General features: G+C 39.2%; 1 protein-coding gene across 2 annotated transcripts in view; it reads left to right on the top strand.

The window, feature by feature from the left end:
* LOC137265871 (probable sodium/potassium/calcium exchanger CG1090) overlaps window positions 1-17447 on the top strand; it is a 62587-nt gene extending 45140 nt beyond the window's left edge. Inside the window, exons 6-11 of one of the 2 annotated variants that reach the window (XM_067801333.1) lie at window positions 2893-3077; window positions 11219-11329; window positions 11706-11933; window positions 13411-13512; window positions 14168-14299; window positions 14674-17447. In XM_067801333.1, the coding sequence (XP_067657434.1) occupies window positions 2893-3077; window positions 11219-11329; window positions 11706-11933; window positions 13411-13512; window positions 14168-14299; window positions 14674-14873 (958 nt within the window). In that variant the 3' untranslated portion in view covers window positions 14874-17447. The remainder of the gene's footprint in view (window positions 1-2892; window positions 3078-11218; window positions 11330-11705; window positions 11934-13410; window positions 13513-14167; window positions 14300-14673) is intronic. The other variant, XM_067801334.1, reaches the window with a different exon arrangement.
* Window positions 17448-18247: the final 800 nt, after the last annotated feature.

Below are 18247 nucleotides of genomic sequence, written 5' to 3'. Positions count from 1 at the left end.
TGCATTGCAGGATTTACAAGAATGTGAGTGTATTTAGGATTTGAAGAAACAAGATATTGAATTTGGAATTTAAGGTTTAGGAAATTGTTTTTCTTTGAATTTTAATAAAACATTTGAAAGTACCCTTTTTGATAGTACCTGTGAAAGTCCCGGGGTAGAATAGGCCTTCAGCAACCCGTGCTTGCCATAAAAGGTGACTATGCTTGTCGTAAGAGGCGACTAATGGGTTTGGGTGGTCAGACTCGCTGACTTGGTTGACACATGTCATCGGTTCTCAATTGTGCAGATTGATGCTCATGTTGTTGGTCACTTGATTGTCTGGTCCAGCCTCGATTATTTACAGACCGCCACCATATAGCTGGAATATTGCTGAGTGCGGCGTAAAACTAAACTCACTCACTCACCCTTTTTGATAGAACACTAAGCAGATAATGAGATTGCGTTGACTGCTTGAATGGCTGGTAATTTGAAGGTGGAAAGTTCTGATATGATTTTGCCTATCAGTGGATTGCATAAGTGGGAAAGGGGTGGTGGGGTAGCCTAATGGTTGAAGTAATCTACTCATCACACTGAAGACCTGGGTTCAGTTCCCCACATGGGTACAATTTGTAAAGTCCATTTCTGGTGTCGCCTGCCATGACATTGGTGGAATATTGCGTAAAGCAGCTTAAAACCATCCTTCCTCACTTACTCATTGTCAGGAACACTGTACCATTTCACATGTGACATTAAAACTAAATTGTCCCCACAGCTGAATTTGTTTGTTAACATTTATATCCAATTTTCAATATGGCTGACATGGTACCTATTATGAAAAGATTAGTTTGGCTGACTAACCATTTTGTTGAAAGTACAAATTGTAGATGTGTATTCAGTAGTTGCTCCAAATTAATATGACATGTCATCATGACACCTCACACCTTCCCCACAAGATATTATTTCATTATCAGCATTATAATCAAGAAACTCCACTCATTAAGCGAAACAGTATCTGAAGAATGTTCCAAATATCTTGTGGTTGTCTTTGATGTGATTGACACATTAATGAAACATTAAAGGGTCCTCAAATAACTGTTTGAAGTTGTATTTTTGTTTATGTCTTTAGACTTAATGGCATTTATTTGGCATAATGACATTTATTTGATGTTTGCTGGTTTAGTTTGAATGCTCTGGCAGTTACATTGTCTATTCATGGGTGCTGCTCAGTCCTCTTTCCTTATAATCTGATGTAATGCCCTTAAATTCTATCAATGTGCAGTTTTTACTTTGTATGAATCCTCTGTGAAATTGCTGAACTGTAACGTATGTTTCTTGTTTTGATGACGACATATTTTGTCCAAATGTTTAGTATTTTACTCTGGTTTTTAGTGAAACACATGAAAACATGTCAGAAAGACATGTAGTGATCAGTGTTAGATTTTTTGGTCTCAGTACTTTTGCTGGAAGCTGGTATTTCGCTTGCAATATCAATCTAATGCTAGCAGCACATTTTGTGACAGGTGCGTGTTTATTCTTTTTCTTAGTTGTTGACTGGGTTTCCAGGTTTTGAAAACGTTTCCTAATTGCAGTAGACGACTTTATATTTCCACCATTTCTGATGTAGTATATAGGACTGAAACGCTATGCTGCAGTATAAGTAGAACTACAGTATTTTGCCTTTATTTTATTATTCTGGAATGCAATTATTTTTTTAGTTGTTGTTGTACAGTCATTTCTATTGAGTCATAAAATGACAGTTTTGTTCATTCAGAATGACAAAGATTATGGAGATTAGTTTATGTTATTAACAATGTTAAGTTTGTCTCTTGTTTTCAATTTTCTGCCTTATGATCATATCTCATATACTGAACTGAAGGCCTTGTAACTGCAGTACGTACTACACCATAGTGTATCCCTAGTGCTATGTACATCAGATACTGTGAAGACACCCTGTCAAAGTCTTTAATGTTTCTGTCTTCTTATGTTTTGTTTTCCTTTAACATGAGAATAAGGCAGGACCAGGATGTTTCACACACAAATCTGTAAGCAAAGCAAATTATCATCTGTCCACAAGACTGTGGTATGTAAGACGTGAAGATCTTGGTTAGGACTGATCTTAGTAACCTATGCTTGTCGTAAGAGGTGACTAATGGGATTGCATGGTCAGGCTCACTGACTTGGTTGATACATGATGTCATCGTATCTGAATTGTGCAGATCGATGCTCATGGTGTACGTTACTGGACTGTCTGATCCAGATTCAATCATTTACAGACCGTCCCCAGATTGTTCAGTGCGACGTATACTAGATTTACTCGCTCACTCACTTTGGTGGGCAAGAAGACAACACTGTAGAGTCCTGTAATACCACGTGGCAGATTGTAGCTAGACCATGGGTAAACTCATGCACCAGCACTGATCAGTCCTATCAACATGGATATTCAGATCCCATCACACAGAGATCTCAGTACAGCCCGTTACAGGTCAATGACCTTATTGCGAATTATGACTGGAATGAGAAAGCAGAGTTAGACATAAACCAATCAGTAGACAGTTTTCTCCAGCAAGTATGGCAGTTTCCATTCCAGTATTTGCATGAAAATATATGGTATAAAAAATGGACAGGAAAATTCTGTTATTTCTTGTAATATGGTCCTATTTCGTTTTAGAGTTGTCAATGGTTATGTTTTATTTTAGGCATTAATTTTGGAATGTCTCTGTTTGGCGAATACATTACATTTTTAATAGATGGCTAATATTGTATTGGCAATGCTTGCAATAGAGAGTCAATTTCATTTTAAATGAGACCAGCATTAATCTTGATATAAAAATGTCATACAGCTGATGATCCCTTGTTGGCAAGATACATAAGAACATCTCTGACTTCTGTTTGAACTGCTGTTATCTATGATAGGTACGAGGCTGTCTGTCTGTGCTGTCTGTATGTCTTCTACATCGTCCTTATGTACTTCAACCTGAGGCTGGAGCGCTGGCTAGTCCCGGCCTGCTCGGGCTGTTGTCCAGCTAAGTCCGTTGGAGAGGAGGATGTTCTCTACGACAGAATCAAATCAAATGGTGCTATCCTGGAAGGAGAATTAAGTAAGTCTGACTTTGTTAAATGTAAGAATATGTAGAGTAGCTCATTTTCCTTTTCCTTTTAGCCCTCTAGTGTATGATGCAGGGAGATGGAATCAGTTCCTCGTCTATCTGTCCGTCTGTTCATAATCATTTTGTTTCCATGGCATAATTTAACAAGTGTTCAATATTTTCAACAAAAATTGGCATACCATAAATTGGTATCAAGCAGAACCTAGAGTGATTCCTCACCTTTTTCACAGATTTTTGGCAGTTTTATTTTTCTGGATTTCCATGGAAACAATTTGGACTTAAAGAAACTGTCAGATGATTTCTTCTGTCAAGTCATTCTTTGTTATCTTCTGATGATGTTTGACTTTGGTACATAAATTTATAAACATCTGAATGGAATTATGTGTTATATTTCCATTTGCTGCAAAAACATTTGAACAAACTTGTGAATATTTGTTAGCATTTTCAGCTTCATTTCTATCAGCATCTTCATTTCTTTATGATAATTCATATTGTGATTTGAATAATTTATACAGTGAAATTTGGGATATGTAGATTGTAATCTTCATGAGCTATTACTGTTAACTCTGACCATGACATTTTGTGTACATTCTGACAGAATTACCAGGTGCATGACACTGGGTATTTGTGGCCGAATCATAATGATTCGTCATACAACTATGGCATCTAAGTTACAGTCATGATCTCATCATTATATTCATATACCTTGCATGTATGTATTACAGTATCATCTGGTGACTGTGGTTATTACGGAGGTGATTCATGTAAATGAAGCGTGATCCAGTTTGTAATCTTTGGATGCTTCAGTTACAAGATGAGATGTCAGATCACATCAATGGCAGTGTCATCTTCTGCTGTGGGAGATACTGGTAGTGGAAGGCCAATCAATGCATACAGTATTGCCACAAGTAGATATAATTGTGTCGTACTGTGACAAACATTACTGTGTAACTGTGCGGCAGTGTTGCACTGTTATCAATATGATACTCAGTAGGTTTTCATCTCAATCTTTCATTAACAGCCTTTTGAGCTTTAGCTCAGATAACTGTGAAGATCCATGTTAGAAATGGTCTCCATACTTGTTGTTAAGAGGCGACTAATGGGATGAAAGGGTTAGACTCGCTGATTGTGTTGACCACATGTCATTGTATCCCAGTTACATAAATGGATGTTCATGCTGTTGATCACCAGATTGTCTGGTCCACACTCAATTATTTACAGACTGCTGCCATATAGCTGGAATATTGCTGAGTGCAGTGTAGAACTAATCACTCACTCACTTTTAGCTTAGAAAATGTTTTTACATTTTCCCAAATTTGGTTGGGTTGAGTTAAAGATTCATGTCGCATCTGCATTGTCTGAACCATGTAGTGACAAGGTGCAAATTTGGTACTATGGTGCTCTGTCAAAAATAGTTCTTGCTACATTCAGGCGCTATCCCGCTCAAGACAGGGTATGCCTTTCTGGTCTCTGGTATAGTGGCATCAAAGATTGTGGAAGTGATTGCATAGATAACAGTTTTTTTTAGGAGAATGACCTGGTTTAACTGATTTCACATGTTTTGTGAAGATTGTTTTTAGTATCTGAAAAATATCACTCTATATTTTAATTTTTCTTTTGTGCTTTCCAGATTTTAAATGTCAAAATCTATTTTCCTTTCCTATGAAGTTATATAAAGACATTTCAGTTTCACCCGTTTTAAAAATTACTTGCATATTTTGCAATCTGTGCCATGTTTCCACAGTAAGAGCTTGGGTAGTGTTACATTCTGGTTTCAGCTGTGGCTGATGGGGGAAGGTTGTGCTGTAGAATACGTCCTCCTAGTTTTTCTCTAGTTTAATGATACATTCCTGCATAACATCTTTGGACAATTCTGCTGAAACATAATCTGACTAGAGGGTATGGCAAGTTTTTAAAAATATGTTTTTCAAATGGGCTTTATATTAAAGGCAAGAGTTTATGCATATGGATGTCATCGTCTTGATGTTGATAGACATGATGAAGAAGTTAACATCATAAATTCTTGCCTTTTTGTGGGTCCCTTCTAAATACTGTTCAAAGACTCTGCTCTGTTACATGTTTCTAAGTACTGCATTTATCAGTCTTGGTAAACTTTTCAAAAGCTTGATGAGTCAAACTGAATTATGAAATTTAAACTAATAATTGATGGTTATGATGGAAACAGTGAAAAATGTTCAGGTCCAGCTCATATATTGCACCCATGGCAACATAAAATAAATGGTGCAGGCCTAAAAATAGCATGTAGGACATGGAATAAAGACCCCTGTATGTGTCAGACCAATTCCCGTTATTAATGTTGACCAATTTGAACAATTTTCGAGAGCACCCATCTATTACAGAGTTAGCATGACTGTGGGATAGGCCCACTGACTACTTACAGTCATTTTGCTATTGTAGTGACAGTGTGTGTCAAACTGCTTCTGTGGTGTGCCTCATGGTTCAGACATCAGACATCTGTACATCCACGAAACTGTGGTAGCCATGGTTACTGTGTTATTGCCTACTTCAGCTTTCACTGAGCACCTCATGCACAGAGATACATAAATAGGAACACATTGCATCTACCGGTAATTGTTTCAGTAATTTGTATGGCCTCCATATTAGTGAACATTATGAGAGAATTTTCTCGTTTTCATCTATCTTAGAATTTAATTATTGAGAATATAAAGAAGATGACACATGGAAAATTCTCTGTGTTCATCAAATATCATCTTCTAAAATGCCAATCAAGCATCTCCATAGTAGTGTTCTTCGACAACTGATGTTTGCTACTTCAGCTCATATGAACAAACCACCAGATTCTTAAACCATACATCTGTGGACTGAAAAATCACAACATTTTATAAGACAGGAAAACATTTGGGCACCATGTGTAGTGGATGAAATCAATCACCAAAGTAACAGAATACAAAGCCTTTAACCTAGTATGGACATGGTGTGAAGAGGTCTTAAATATTTACCAACACACTACCTATCCAGATTAGTTGTTTGAGGTGTTTGACAGAGCCATGCCTGTGATGTCCTCTGAGGACCAACTAAACTCCAGTTGGATGACCTAGATGTGTGGCATAGCCATGACTGTGATGTCCCCTGAGTACCAGCTAACCTCCACTTTGGCTGACTGTTGTGTTTGATATATCCATGACTGTGATGTCCCCTGAGGACCAACTGACCTCCAGTTTGGCTGACTGTTGTGTTTGATATATCCATGACTGTGATATCCCCTGAGGACCAACTGACCTCCAGTGTGGCTGACTGTTGTGTTTGATATATCCATGACTGTGATGTCCCCTGAGGACCAACTGACCTCCAGTGTGGCTGACTGTTGTGTTTGATATATCCATGACTGTGATGTCCCCTGAGGACCTACTGACCTCCAGTTTGGCTGACTGTTGTGTTTGATATATCCATGACTGTGATGTCCCCTGAGGACCTACTGACCTCCACTTTGGCTGACTGTTGTGTTTGATATATCCATGACTGTGATGTCCCCTGAGGACCAACTGACCTCCAGTTTGGCTGACTGTTGTGTTTGATATATCCATGACTGTGATGTCCCCTGAGGACCAACTGACCTCCACTTTGGCTGACTGTTGTGTTTGATATATCCATGACTGTGATGTCCCCTGAGGACCAACTGACCTCCACTTTGGCTGACTGTTGTGTTTGATATATCCATGACTGTGATGTCCCCTGAGGACCAACTGACCTCCAGTTTGGCTGACTGTTGTGTTTGATATATCCAAGACTGTGAGGTCCCTTGAGGACCAACTGACCTCCAGTTTGGCTGACTGTTGTGTTTGATATATCCATGACTGTGATGTCCCCTGAGGACCAACTGACCTCCAGTTTGGCTGACTGTTGTGTTTGATATATCCATGACTGTGATGTCCCCTGAGGACCAACTGACCTCCACTTTGGCTGACTGTTGTGTTTGATATATCCAAGACTGTGAGGTCCCTTGAGGACCAACTGACCTCCACTTTGGCTGACTGTTGTGTTTGATATAGCCATGTTAAACATTGAAAAACATGGCAAAACACTTAACATATATATTTGTTCCAGTGTCATGAGGCAGCCCAGTGGTTACAGCGTTATGCCATCACACCAAAGACTCTGGTTTAATTCCCTACATTGGTACAACGTCTGAATACTATTCATACCCATTCTAGAAGTAAAGGTCAGTGATGTATGTAGTTACGAGCGAGGATCAAACAATGTACACTTCCTGATTACAGCATGGGGTCAGGTTCTTTCCCTTCAGCAACACCATCAGGAACTGTGACATGTGAGGGCATGACACTGGAGTGAATGAGTTTTGTTTTAAGCCACTTTTAGCAATATTGGATCAATATTATGGCAGAGTTCAGATTTTTTGTCTCCACCATGATATTGCTAAAAGTGGCTTAAAACAATACTCATTCACTCCAGTGTCATGCCCTCACATGTCACAGTTACTGATGGTGTTGCTGAAGGGAAAGAACCTGACCACATGCTGTTAACAGGAAGTGTACATTGTTTGATCCTCGCTCGTAACTACATACATCACTGACCCTTACTTGGAGAATGGGTATAAATAGTATTCAGATGTGTGTCATTGCCTTCAAGAATGCTTTTGGGATCAGACTGTTACAGTGGAAACATCATGTGTGATGATATAGATATTGAAAGTGGAACCACTGGGGCCAGATTGCCTTCCTTTTTCCTGCACAGCGAACTATATCCTTAATTCTACTCATCTTTTCTCTCCTACTGTGAGCCAAATCACACTACTTTGAATATACTTTGTGTAACAAAGTTTTTTTGTTGTTTTTTTTTAAATAAAAAGAATGAACTAGAAGCGGAAAAAAATGATAATCACAATGTGGCTGATATATGTATTGGTAAACTGTCATTCAGTGCAAGGTTTAGTGTCAAAAGTTGGATTTGGATCAACTTATAGTGTGTAACAGACAGTGTAAATGTATATGTGATGGTAGGATAATGCGTGCCCCTTTGAAAGCTTGGGTTCCATTTTCCACATGGGCACAATGTGTGAAGCCCATTTGTGGTGTCTCCTACCATGATGTTGGTGGAATATATTATCATAAAACTCACTCACTCACTCAGCTGATCATTGTCTGATGACATGAATGTAAATTCTCAACTTCACAATGTCAGTAAGGAAAATTATCAACACCTTTACATCTTTGGATGTGTTTTTGTGGTAAAGTCACCATAATAGTTTCAGTGCAATCATTAGTAATCAATCTTCAGAGGATTGATATGTAAATGGTTCTGAAGAGGTTATTGGCCGGGAAAGCTACTTTCTTAATTATAAAGAGGAAAGTAGGGGTAGCTTTACCGATCATAGAGGATGGGGTGCATCATGATATGTGATTACGGAGATGTAGCTTTACCGATCATAGAGGATGGGGTGTGTCACGGTATGTGATTACGGAGATGTAGCTTTACTGGTCATAGAGGATGGGGTGTGTCACGGTATGTGATTACGGAGATGTAGCTTTACCGATCATAGAGGATGGGGTGTGTCACGGTATGTGATTACGGAGATGTAGCTTTACCGGTCATAGAGGATGGGGTGTGTCACGGTATGTGATTACGGAGATGTAGCTTTACCGGTCATAGAGGATGGGGTGTGTCACGGTATGTGATTACGGAGATGTAGCTTTACCGGGAATGAAGGCAATAAAAAACTAAGTTACCGTATTCACCGTATTTAATTTGTTCGGTTTTGCTTGCCATATATTACAAACAATGTAAATGAAATAAATGTATATACATGTAAAATGGAAGTTTACACAAAAAATATTCCTGTAAGCAGTTACTGCCATTTCATCATTGTAATCCTCACATCACTCCTGTTTTAACAGTTCAGATACACAGTCAACATATTCCATATCATCTGTGTCCTGGTTCCGTAGATCTTGACTCAGGGATCTAAGAAGACTGTCTATCTGCCGGTAGCGGCGTTTCCTCTGTGGAGCACTAGGGTAGGCTGTTAGTCGGGCACAGGACACTTCGCTCACTGACTGCTCCCTTTGGAAAAGTCCAACGACTTCAAAAATATTGGGGTGACTCTTTCTGGCTTGCTGATTAAGTTTGTGATGGGACCCTTCTAGGTGGTTATTTGTCTTTGGTCCTTCGTTTCCGAAATGGTTCCACACCAATGGGGAAAACTGGTTACCCTCCACCCACGAAGCAGTCACATAATCCATGAATGATCGCACTTTGAGGTCAGCAATACATTCTAACCAAATATTATCTACTTTGTCAAGGGGGCACAGGGGAAGAGCAGCAGCTTGACGTACTATCCTCCTCTCATCATCGTCCTCCTTGTAGTCGTTGACGAGGTTCTCTTTCTGGACTCTCCTCCAAAGGCACTGACAATAATGAAAAAAGCACCCCCGAAGATGGGTTGTTGGGGGGAAAGCCGATCTTACTGCATTATGGGCTGCCAACTCAAAATCCAGCTGAACAACAGGAGGACTGAAATGCAAGTTCAGGGTCTCGAAGGTACTCGAACACAGCAGAGTAAGTTGTCTCCTTCCTATCTGGTAGTAGTTCATACACTAGGGGAAACATGTCTCCTTGGAACTGGGCTTGAATTGTGTATATCTGGTCGAAGAGACGAGGTGCAGCAAAGAAGGTTCCATCACTATATATTGTATCTGCGTCACACAGGATCTTCATGTTCTTGTCTGTGGTGAAGAGGAGGATGTCATTGCTGATCCGATGAACGAATCTATCGCCAGCTTCTGTCTCGGCCCACTTGTCCTCAAGATGAATCTCAGTTCTGGAAGCAGGCAGTCTGGGAACAGTCCTGTGTCTCTGTCTATTCATGATTGTCTTCACAGAGTTGAAAGATGGAATCTCTGGCAGCAATCCGTCTGTAAATCTGTCATGGTTGTGCTGGAGAAGTGAAACCTCATCGTCGTAGATCGTTGGTATGGGGGTACACTCTTCCTTAGATCTAGCAATGAGTCTCGATTTGAACTGGGCAAGCTCCATTTCGAACGGTACAGCAGGATGTGTGTGTTCTCCTTCTTCCATGGCATGAAGTCTGCCATCTCTGTATGCAGAAGGAGTACATTTAACATATTAACCTCTCTCTATATATTTACTTAGTTCTATCGTTTAATATTTCAAACATTTTTAGTTTACCCCATAATTTGCTTAGCAATAACTTATCAATGTAAAACAAAATGTACTACCTTGTAGTCAAACGAGCAGGACATCCAACAACAGTGCATCTCCAGTATTTCTTTTCTGCCTGACTTCTGCGACACCTGAACTTGTATCCATCAAGAAATAAATGTTGTCCTCCACACACTGTGTCAATGAACGTTACTATTACTTGTGCATTTGCCATGTTGACTGAAGGTATAGCCTCATCAGATAAATATATATAATGAGAGATAGGAAATTGACAAACATGAGTAGATGCGAGTTGGAGGTGGATGTAGTTCTCATCAAAATTGTAAACATCACACACTTGGATGCTGTACTCTGTGATCCTCATAGGAAACAAATCGCATTAAAAAAGAGAAAATCACAGGGGTTGTTTTTTCCATTCATCGGTAATTGTCAGGGTTAACTGATCACAGTGTTTATTCAGTTAAGTAGCTTTGGCGGTACAATCTTGCGTTGGAGAAAGTAGCTTTCCCGGAACTACACTAATTTAAAAAGTAGCTCTCCTGGGCCGACACCTCTGAAGATCATAACTGAGCAAATTGCAAACAACTCGACTGTACAGAGCACTGGGTCAGCCTATGATAAACCTGATTTCCTAACGACATTGTTTACAAAATGCGTTTATTGAAATAAGATCTCCCAAAGGACACCGGCTAATGGGAGCAAGTACTGATCTATATGTTATATGCTGTCAGTTGAACAGATGAGAAAGGCATGAGCTATAGCTACAGTAGAACCATTAAAACCACACATCTCTCTCCAGGGCTGCATTGAGAGGCTTTAACAAGGACGGGTTTCTGGGGGCAGCATGTCTGCCAGCTAGGCAACGCAGACTGGGACAAGACTGAATAATCCCCTTAACTAGACCGTGGCTGGTTGCAGATGCTACATGGATGTTCTACCGTATTGTGTTGTAGATCACTGCCCTGAGTCGATGCAAATGCTCCCCCTTACCTCTGACTGTGAATCGGATGACGGTTCGTACCCAGACACCAACACCTTTGTGAAGCGGGCTCCTCCATCTGCATGTATTTAGCTTTCACTTATATCAGGATAAATAAACATTAACTGCATTGAGAAGTTTGATTTGGCAGCAAGTTTTAGATAATTCTTTTTCTTGTAAATCCTGGGAAAGTTTCTTTCTTTTTCTGCACATCAATATTCCTTGATTTTTATGCATACTGGTGCTGTGTTTTTATTCCCATATATAACCTGGTTGATGTACTGGTGAAGGAATTTTTTATGTAGATCACTTTTTATACCCTGGGAGGATTATGTTTTTCTTCCTAATGTTATTTTTCAATAAAGGTGTCTATATCATGTCTTTTTACAACGTCCTCAATACATGCCATGTGAAGATGCAAGAAAGGGCATGATCAGTGAGAGGTCTTTTATCCATTGCAGCTCCACACAGGGAAGAGGATGAGCCTGCGGGGCTGTGTGAAATTCCAAGTGGGCGCTGGAAAAAGTTGCTTTGGTTTGTCTCGCTACCGCTATGTGCCATATTGTTCATATCTGTGCCCGACTGCCGTAAACAAGCATGGAAAAAGTGGTTCCTGTTGACATTTCTCATGTCGTTAGTTTGGTTGTCTCTCTTTTCATTTTTCATGGTGTGGATGATAACAGTTATAGGTAAGTTCACATCACACTTAGGGTTATATATCCCTGTCATTTGATTCTTTACTTCAGTGGGACACATATGTCCATTTCATTTGCTGTAAAATTTTGCATTGTTTTGGCATCCCCAAAACTATGATTATGAGTTTCAATCCCAGGTCCATCCTGATTGTGTTTCTTTCTGAATCATATTCAAGTGTGTGGGTTCCTGGAAAGGGGAGGGTAGCCCAGTGGTTGAAGCGTTTGCTTGCACAATGAAGACCCAGGTCCGATTCCCCATATAGATACAGTGTATGAAACCCATTTGTGGCTATTGTCTGCTGTGACATGGCTGGAATATTGCTAAAAGTGGCATACAACTCAACTCACAAACTCAACTCCTGGAGAGGAGACCTGCATCACCTCCTTCATAGTGTTAGGAATCAGTAACAAAATCCACTATTGATTATCAGAGGACATCTGGTGAATGATTATCGATGATAATCGAAATGTATACATTGTTTATGTAATCGCCAATTTTAATGAATTTCCATCAGTTTTTTTCTAATTATTGTTTTTTGTAACTGATATGGTCATACAATAAAATGAATGCATGCTACAAAGACACTCGAATTAATTAAACAATAAAAGTGGTAAAATTGTACAATGCTCATAGATTTATACTTTTGAGCACGTTTGTTTGTGAATATTTGTCATATTTAATTATCATTTTACTGCATTGAAGTGTGTTATGATAAAACAATCAAATTCTGATTAATCTAAATATATTTTTTACAATTGATAATCGATTTTCAATTATTTTGGATCATTAGAACACAACTACTCCTTCATTTAGCTTACATATGATGATAGGACTGAAATAGTTCAAAGTGCTCAACCAAACTCTCTTTGTTCAAATAGGAGGCTTAAATAATTTGATTTTGTGTATTGCTTGTTGACATGTATGTTGTTTTTTCATCATAAATAAACAATGTATTTGGTTTCAAGTAACTGTTTAGGCAGGTACACTCAGAGGAGGTCACAAAACTATTTATGTGACACTCATTACCTGCCTTGTCATGGCATAGTCATGTGATATGAACAACTTTACAAATTTAAGTAAATGAAGTACATCCTTATTTCTAAGAAAATGGGTCTTTTCAATCTAGATGATTCCCAAAACACGTAGCAAGACATCAGTTAATTCTCTAGCAAATAACTGTTAGTTGAATGAAGGCAGGAGGATTTATCTCCCTTTCACTGTTTCAGAATTTTGCAAGCCGGTTATGCTAGCTATGCCTGATTATTACTAGCCCATAAAATTATTCACTAGCCCAAAATCTGAATTTGGAGAAACTAGGCATAATACTTTTGCTCTGTCTGTGAGATAAATCATAACCATGATAACGGAACTGTTATATTTGGCATGTCAGAACAACTTGTTTCTCAGTATGCATGACTTGTTGATGTGATGATGGCAGTGTTCTGATGGTATGGTTGTTTCTTCTCACAGGTTACACAGCAAATATTCCTGACAGTATTATGGGTCTAACCTTTGTGGCCTTCGGCGTGAGCCTCCCGGATGTTGTGGCATCGCTCATAGTCGTTAGAGAAGGTACGTGTAGGTGTCCCTGATGTGTTAGTATCAGGCTGGGAGAATAGAAAATAATTAATCATTATGATAATTATCCCATTTATATTGCACTAAATCCACACCGACAAAATGCTCATTGCCCAGACAGTTCATTATTACCCAGAATAATCTAAACTGCCTGTTTGGCACCCGAAGAGTCATATGACTTATACCATGGGGTACCTGTTTTCTGCTAGGTGAACAGAAGCAAGTTTGAACACGTCTCACATGTGCTTCATTGTGGGGTAGGACTGAAGTCCTTGAAACTCTAAGAGGTCAACACAGTCAACCATCCTTGAACTCTCTGCACCTAAGTAACTCATGGTTTCCTCTTTGGGGTGACCTTATTGATACCTTAACAGAATCATATGTCTGAAAAGGTAACCCACAAAATTACATCATTGTTAGTTGACTCACCTAGTCAACAGTGTTTTGAGACAAACTGGGTTCCAGTTTCCCAGGGGAATTGCTGGGATAGCCTAGTGGTTAAAACATTTGTTTGTCATGCCACAGACTCAGGATCAATTCTCCCATGTGCTGCAATAACACAGATAAGCTTATTTTTGTCAACAGTGAACATTGTAGTGGTGTCTGGTGTTTGTACAGATCAATTGTGATTTTTGTTTTCTTATTTTAGGATTAGGGGATATGGCAGTTTCTAATGCAATAGGAAGCAATGTGTTTGACATCCTCGTATGCCTCGGAGTACCTTGGCTGCTGCAAACAGCAATCCTCCGCCCAGGGTCTGAGGTGCAGGTTTATAGTGCAGGTAGGCAACAATCTTACATTGTCAGTGTATTTCAGCTATGAGATAATATCCCTCCAGATTGTCATAGCTGTCTATATTCTAGATGCCCAACATTTTCCTGTCTCGCCATCTATCACCAACCATAATATTTTTGTTTGCATATTCTCCATGTTTCACTTAACCCAGTCTCACCTGGTAGATCACATTTATTTTCCTACTTTTTCTGAGAGGTTGAAATGCCTCAATGTATTCCCAAGGCTTGACCTACTCCAGTCTCACCCATTGTAACTCAGTTTACTAGCCTCATCCAGCGTAATTCAGTTTTCTATGTATTCCCTAGGCTTGACCTACTCCAGCCTCACCCAGTGTAACTCAGTTTTCTATGTATTCCCAAGGCTTGACGTACTCCAGTCTGACGCTGCTGTCCACGGTTGGGTTCCTGCTGATAGCTACACATCTGAATGGCTGGAAGCTGGACAAGAAGTACGGGGCAGTACTGCTGGTGGTGTACATGATCTACACAGTGCTAGCCTCTTTGTATGAACTCAATATATTTGGGTACTTTCATCCTGTGGAGTGTCCCAGCAACTATTAAGTGGTTATGTGGCTCAGCGTGAAAGGTTAAAGTTTAACGTGTGTCTTTGATACAAGTTACACAGGTGATATTAAACATGTTCTTATGAGAAATGTCTGTGGTGTAATGTGAGTCACAACTATGAGCCAAACTACTGAAGCATACATAGAATGTCGAAAATCAAAATGTTGAACATCACTGCATGAAATGGAGCATTGTTACTCTCTACCTTATTTGTTGTTTTATCAGGTCTTATCTGAGCAGTCTCAATATGGGTATTTTCTAACAGTACATTCAAAGCAAAACCAGGGAGGCAATTTTCCACAAATCTGTGGAAATCTGTTTATTTAAATGCAAATCAATCGATTTTGAGATTTGTCTAAATATGGGGAGAAAATATTTAGAAGGTTGAGGTCCTGCTTATCAACGTCAAGTAACCACATGTGTCTCTTGGGCTATATTCAGATTTCAGAATTTCACTGTAACTTCTTAGATAGATTGTTTCTCCCCAGACCCCAAGCTGTTTTTCAGCTGAAATCACTTTCACCTGTTGCCATCCCTGAAAAGTGATATATTTCTTTCTTAGTCAGGTATAATGAAATTTATTGAGAGTGTGTGTTTACTGGTTGAACTAAGAGATAAAAGCATGCCTTATGTTACATGTATGTTCCCTGCAGAAATTTGGAAAACATATAGAATACATTTATATCTGTTGTTGATAGATACAGTTTGATTTGTCTCTGTTGATGGCTTGCATTGTCTAAGTCGCTGCATCAGTGCAGTGCAGATTAAAAAGCGTAGCTGTTTGGCACAGTACACAGTCAAGGAACAGGTTGTTATATTCACTGTTGTGTTTCCCTCTTTAAACCTGGAAACAGTTTATTTTGCCTTATATGTTACCTACTCAGAAGCTGTGTCACTTCTGTAATATTTGTTTTATATGTTGTTGTTGTTATTGTTCTTTTAATTAAGATGAGCTCATTTGAATTGTATCTCAAACTGTATTACCACAAGGACATGATCATCCTGTCTTGCAGTGAGTACCTGTAAAGGTCTTCACCAGATGGTGAAGGGTTACCCTGTATCAGTGTGTTTTTGTCCATATGATATAGGGTCTCTAGCAAAATTGACCTCTTCCCAGATGATACAGAGTCTCCAACATAAGGGAACTCTTCACCAGATGATGTCGTTTCCTGTGTAACTGAGCTCTTCATCAGATAATGATGCCTCCTACGTAAGTGAGCTCTTCACTGGATGGTGCAGAGTCTCCTACATACGTGAGCTCTTCACCAGATGGTGCAGAGTCTCCTACATACGTGAGCTCTTCACCAGATGGTCAGGTCTCCTGGATACGGGAGCTCTTGACAAGATGGTGCAGTCTCCTACATATGTGAGGTCTTCACCAGATGGTGCAGTCTCCTACATGAGTGAGCTCTTCACCAGATGGTAGAGGGCTATCTTGTATGAGTGAGCTCTTCACCAGAGGGTGCAGATTTTAAAGAAATATACTTGAACAAACTGACCTTTTCAGCAGTGGATGTGTTAATGTAATTTATTCGAAAGGTGTTATTGTACATCAAGATAGACCACCATTGTCAGCAAATGCAGGATGGGCTGAAATTTCACTTAGTGTGTTGTTTCAAATCAGTGCTTGTGAAAACAATTATGTTAGCATATCATTTTTTTCTGTTATATCCTTTGGATTTTTTTATAGAAATCTGTTTATCATTGTTGATGTTGAAGAGCATATATCATACACTGGCTTTGAGGAGGTTTACCTGTCTTAGAGAGTATATATTCCTCACAGGTGGTTAGATTGTTTACCTGTCTTTGAGAGCACTTGTTCCTCACAGGTTGTTCGATTATTTACCTATCTTTGAGAGCATATGTTCCTCACAGGTGGTTAGATTTTTGTTTACCTGTCTTTAAAGAATATTTACAACATTGGGGAAAGGGAGGTTTATTTTTCTGTCAAAATATATATTCAACCCTGGGATTGAGGGAGGTGTACCTGTATTTCAGAGCATGTATAGAGGGTTTGGGAAGTTATGTTTGAGAGCATATATATAGCACTGAGGGTACTGGAGTCATCCTTCTTCAAGATCATTTATCGTAGACTTGGGGAGCAGAAAGATGAGACCATCATGTTTCAATAATGTGAGTAATATACAGATGACAACCAACAGCGTCTGTTCAGAAGGATGTGTGTCAAGGAAAATGTAGTTTCCCTTGGATCTGAAAGAACACTTGGTCCAGTTGTTATGGTAGTTGGTAGTTGTTTATCATACCACTGGGTTTATGTGTTTTGTCTTGAGACTGTGTATGTCATTTTCTCCACAATGAACAACTATATCAATAGCTTGACATATGGCTGACTTGTTATCAGTCATGTCTGCTTACAGTTTCCTCAAAATTCTTGAGTGAATGAGTTTGCTTTTATGTCGCTTTTAGCAATATTTCAGCATTATCACGTCAGAGGACACAAGAAATGGGCTTCACATATTGTGCCCATGTGGGGAATCAATCCTGGGTCTTTAGTGTGATGAGCAAATGCCTTAACCAAATGTCTTGAAATAAATGGGATTGCAAAGATCATTTGTGGATCAGTTATATATGAATCTGTCATGTCTGGAGGAATTATAGATGGATCAGTTATATAATGGAGGATAGCTGACTTCAGCAACACGTATCCTGCACTGGGGATGTATGGAATTTTTGCAAATTATTTAAGGATCGATTTTGATGGTAATTACCTGGATATCAAAATTGTCAGAGCTCTAAGATGCCTTATTATTTTGTGCGAATTATTTCCTTTTTCACATGCAAGAAAAGTCTTAGTTTTCTATTTCATAAAGACTCTCATGTTCCAGATAGTCTGATGTTCAGTCAAATAAAGCTCCTTGGCTCTGACTTTCCACATTTTGCATGAAGCAGGTACTTCAATAATCCAGACACATTTTGTAAACAAGTGGTCCTACCCTCATAATATGAGGACCATTCTTTCAGATCACTGGATGCCAAGATGACTCCAGACATGGTCCCTGGCCGCCTCAGTATACATACAAAAGGAAGATATTGGGCGTGGGACTGGCTTTGAACACTTGGTGTGTGTTTCACTTTGTATGCCTCATTAACCTCAACAATAGGTGAAAGGTGTCAGTATTTAATAACTACAACTATTTCAGTCCAGCGTGTTATGAATAGACCATATCCAGTTTTTTGGAACACTAATCATATCTCTGCCCGCCTATAGCTATGCTGTTGTCCTTTACTTATCAGGTAGAAAACCTTAGAGTATTTGTGTATTTATGTGTGTTATATTAACTCATATTGAAGTTGACTGATCTGTTAAAAAACCCTTTGTAATAACTGAAACAATCCTGCATCTGGGAAAA

Source organism: Haliotis asinina, chromosome 15 (assembly GCF_037392515.1).
Source record: "Haliotis asinina isolate JCU_RB_2024 chromosome 15, JCU_Hal_asi_v2, whole genome shotgun sequence".
NCBI classification, from domain to species: Eukaryota; Metazoa; Mollusca; class Gastropoda; order Lepetellida; family Haliotidae; genus Haliotis; species Haliotis asinina.
This window is presented reverse-complemented; position numbering and strand designations above follow the sequence as displayed.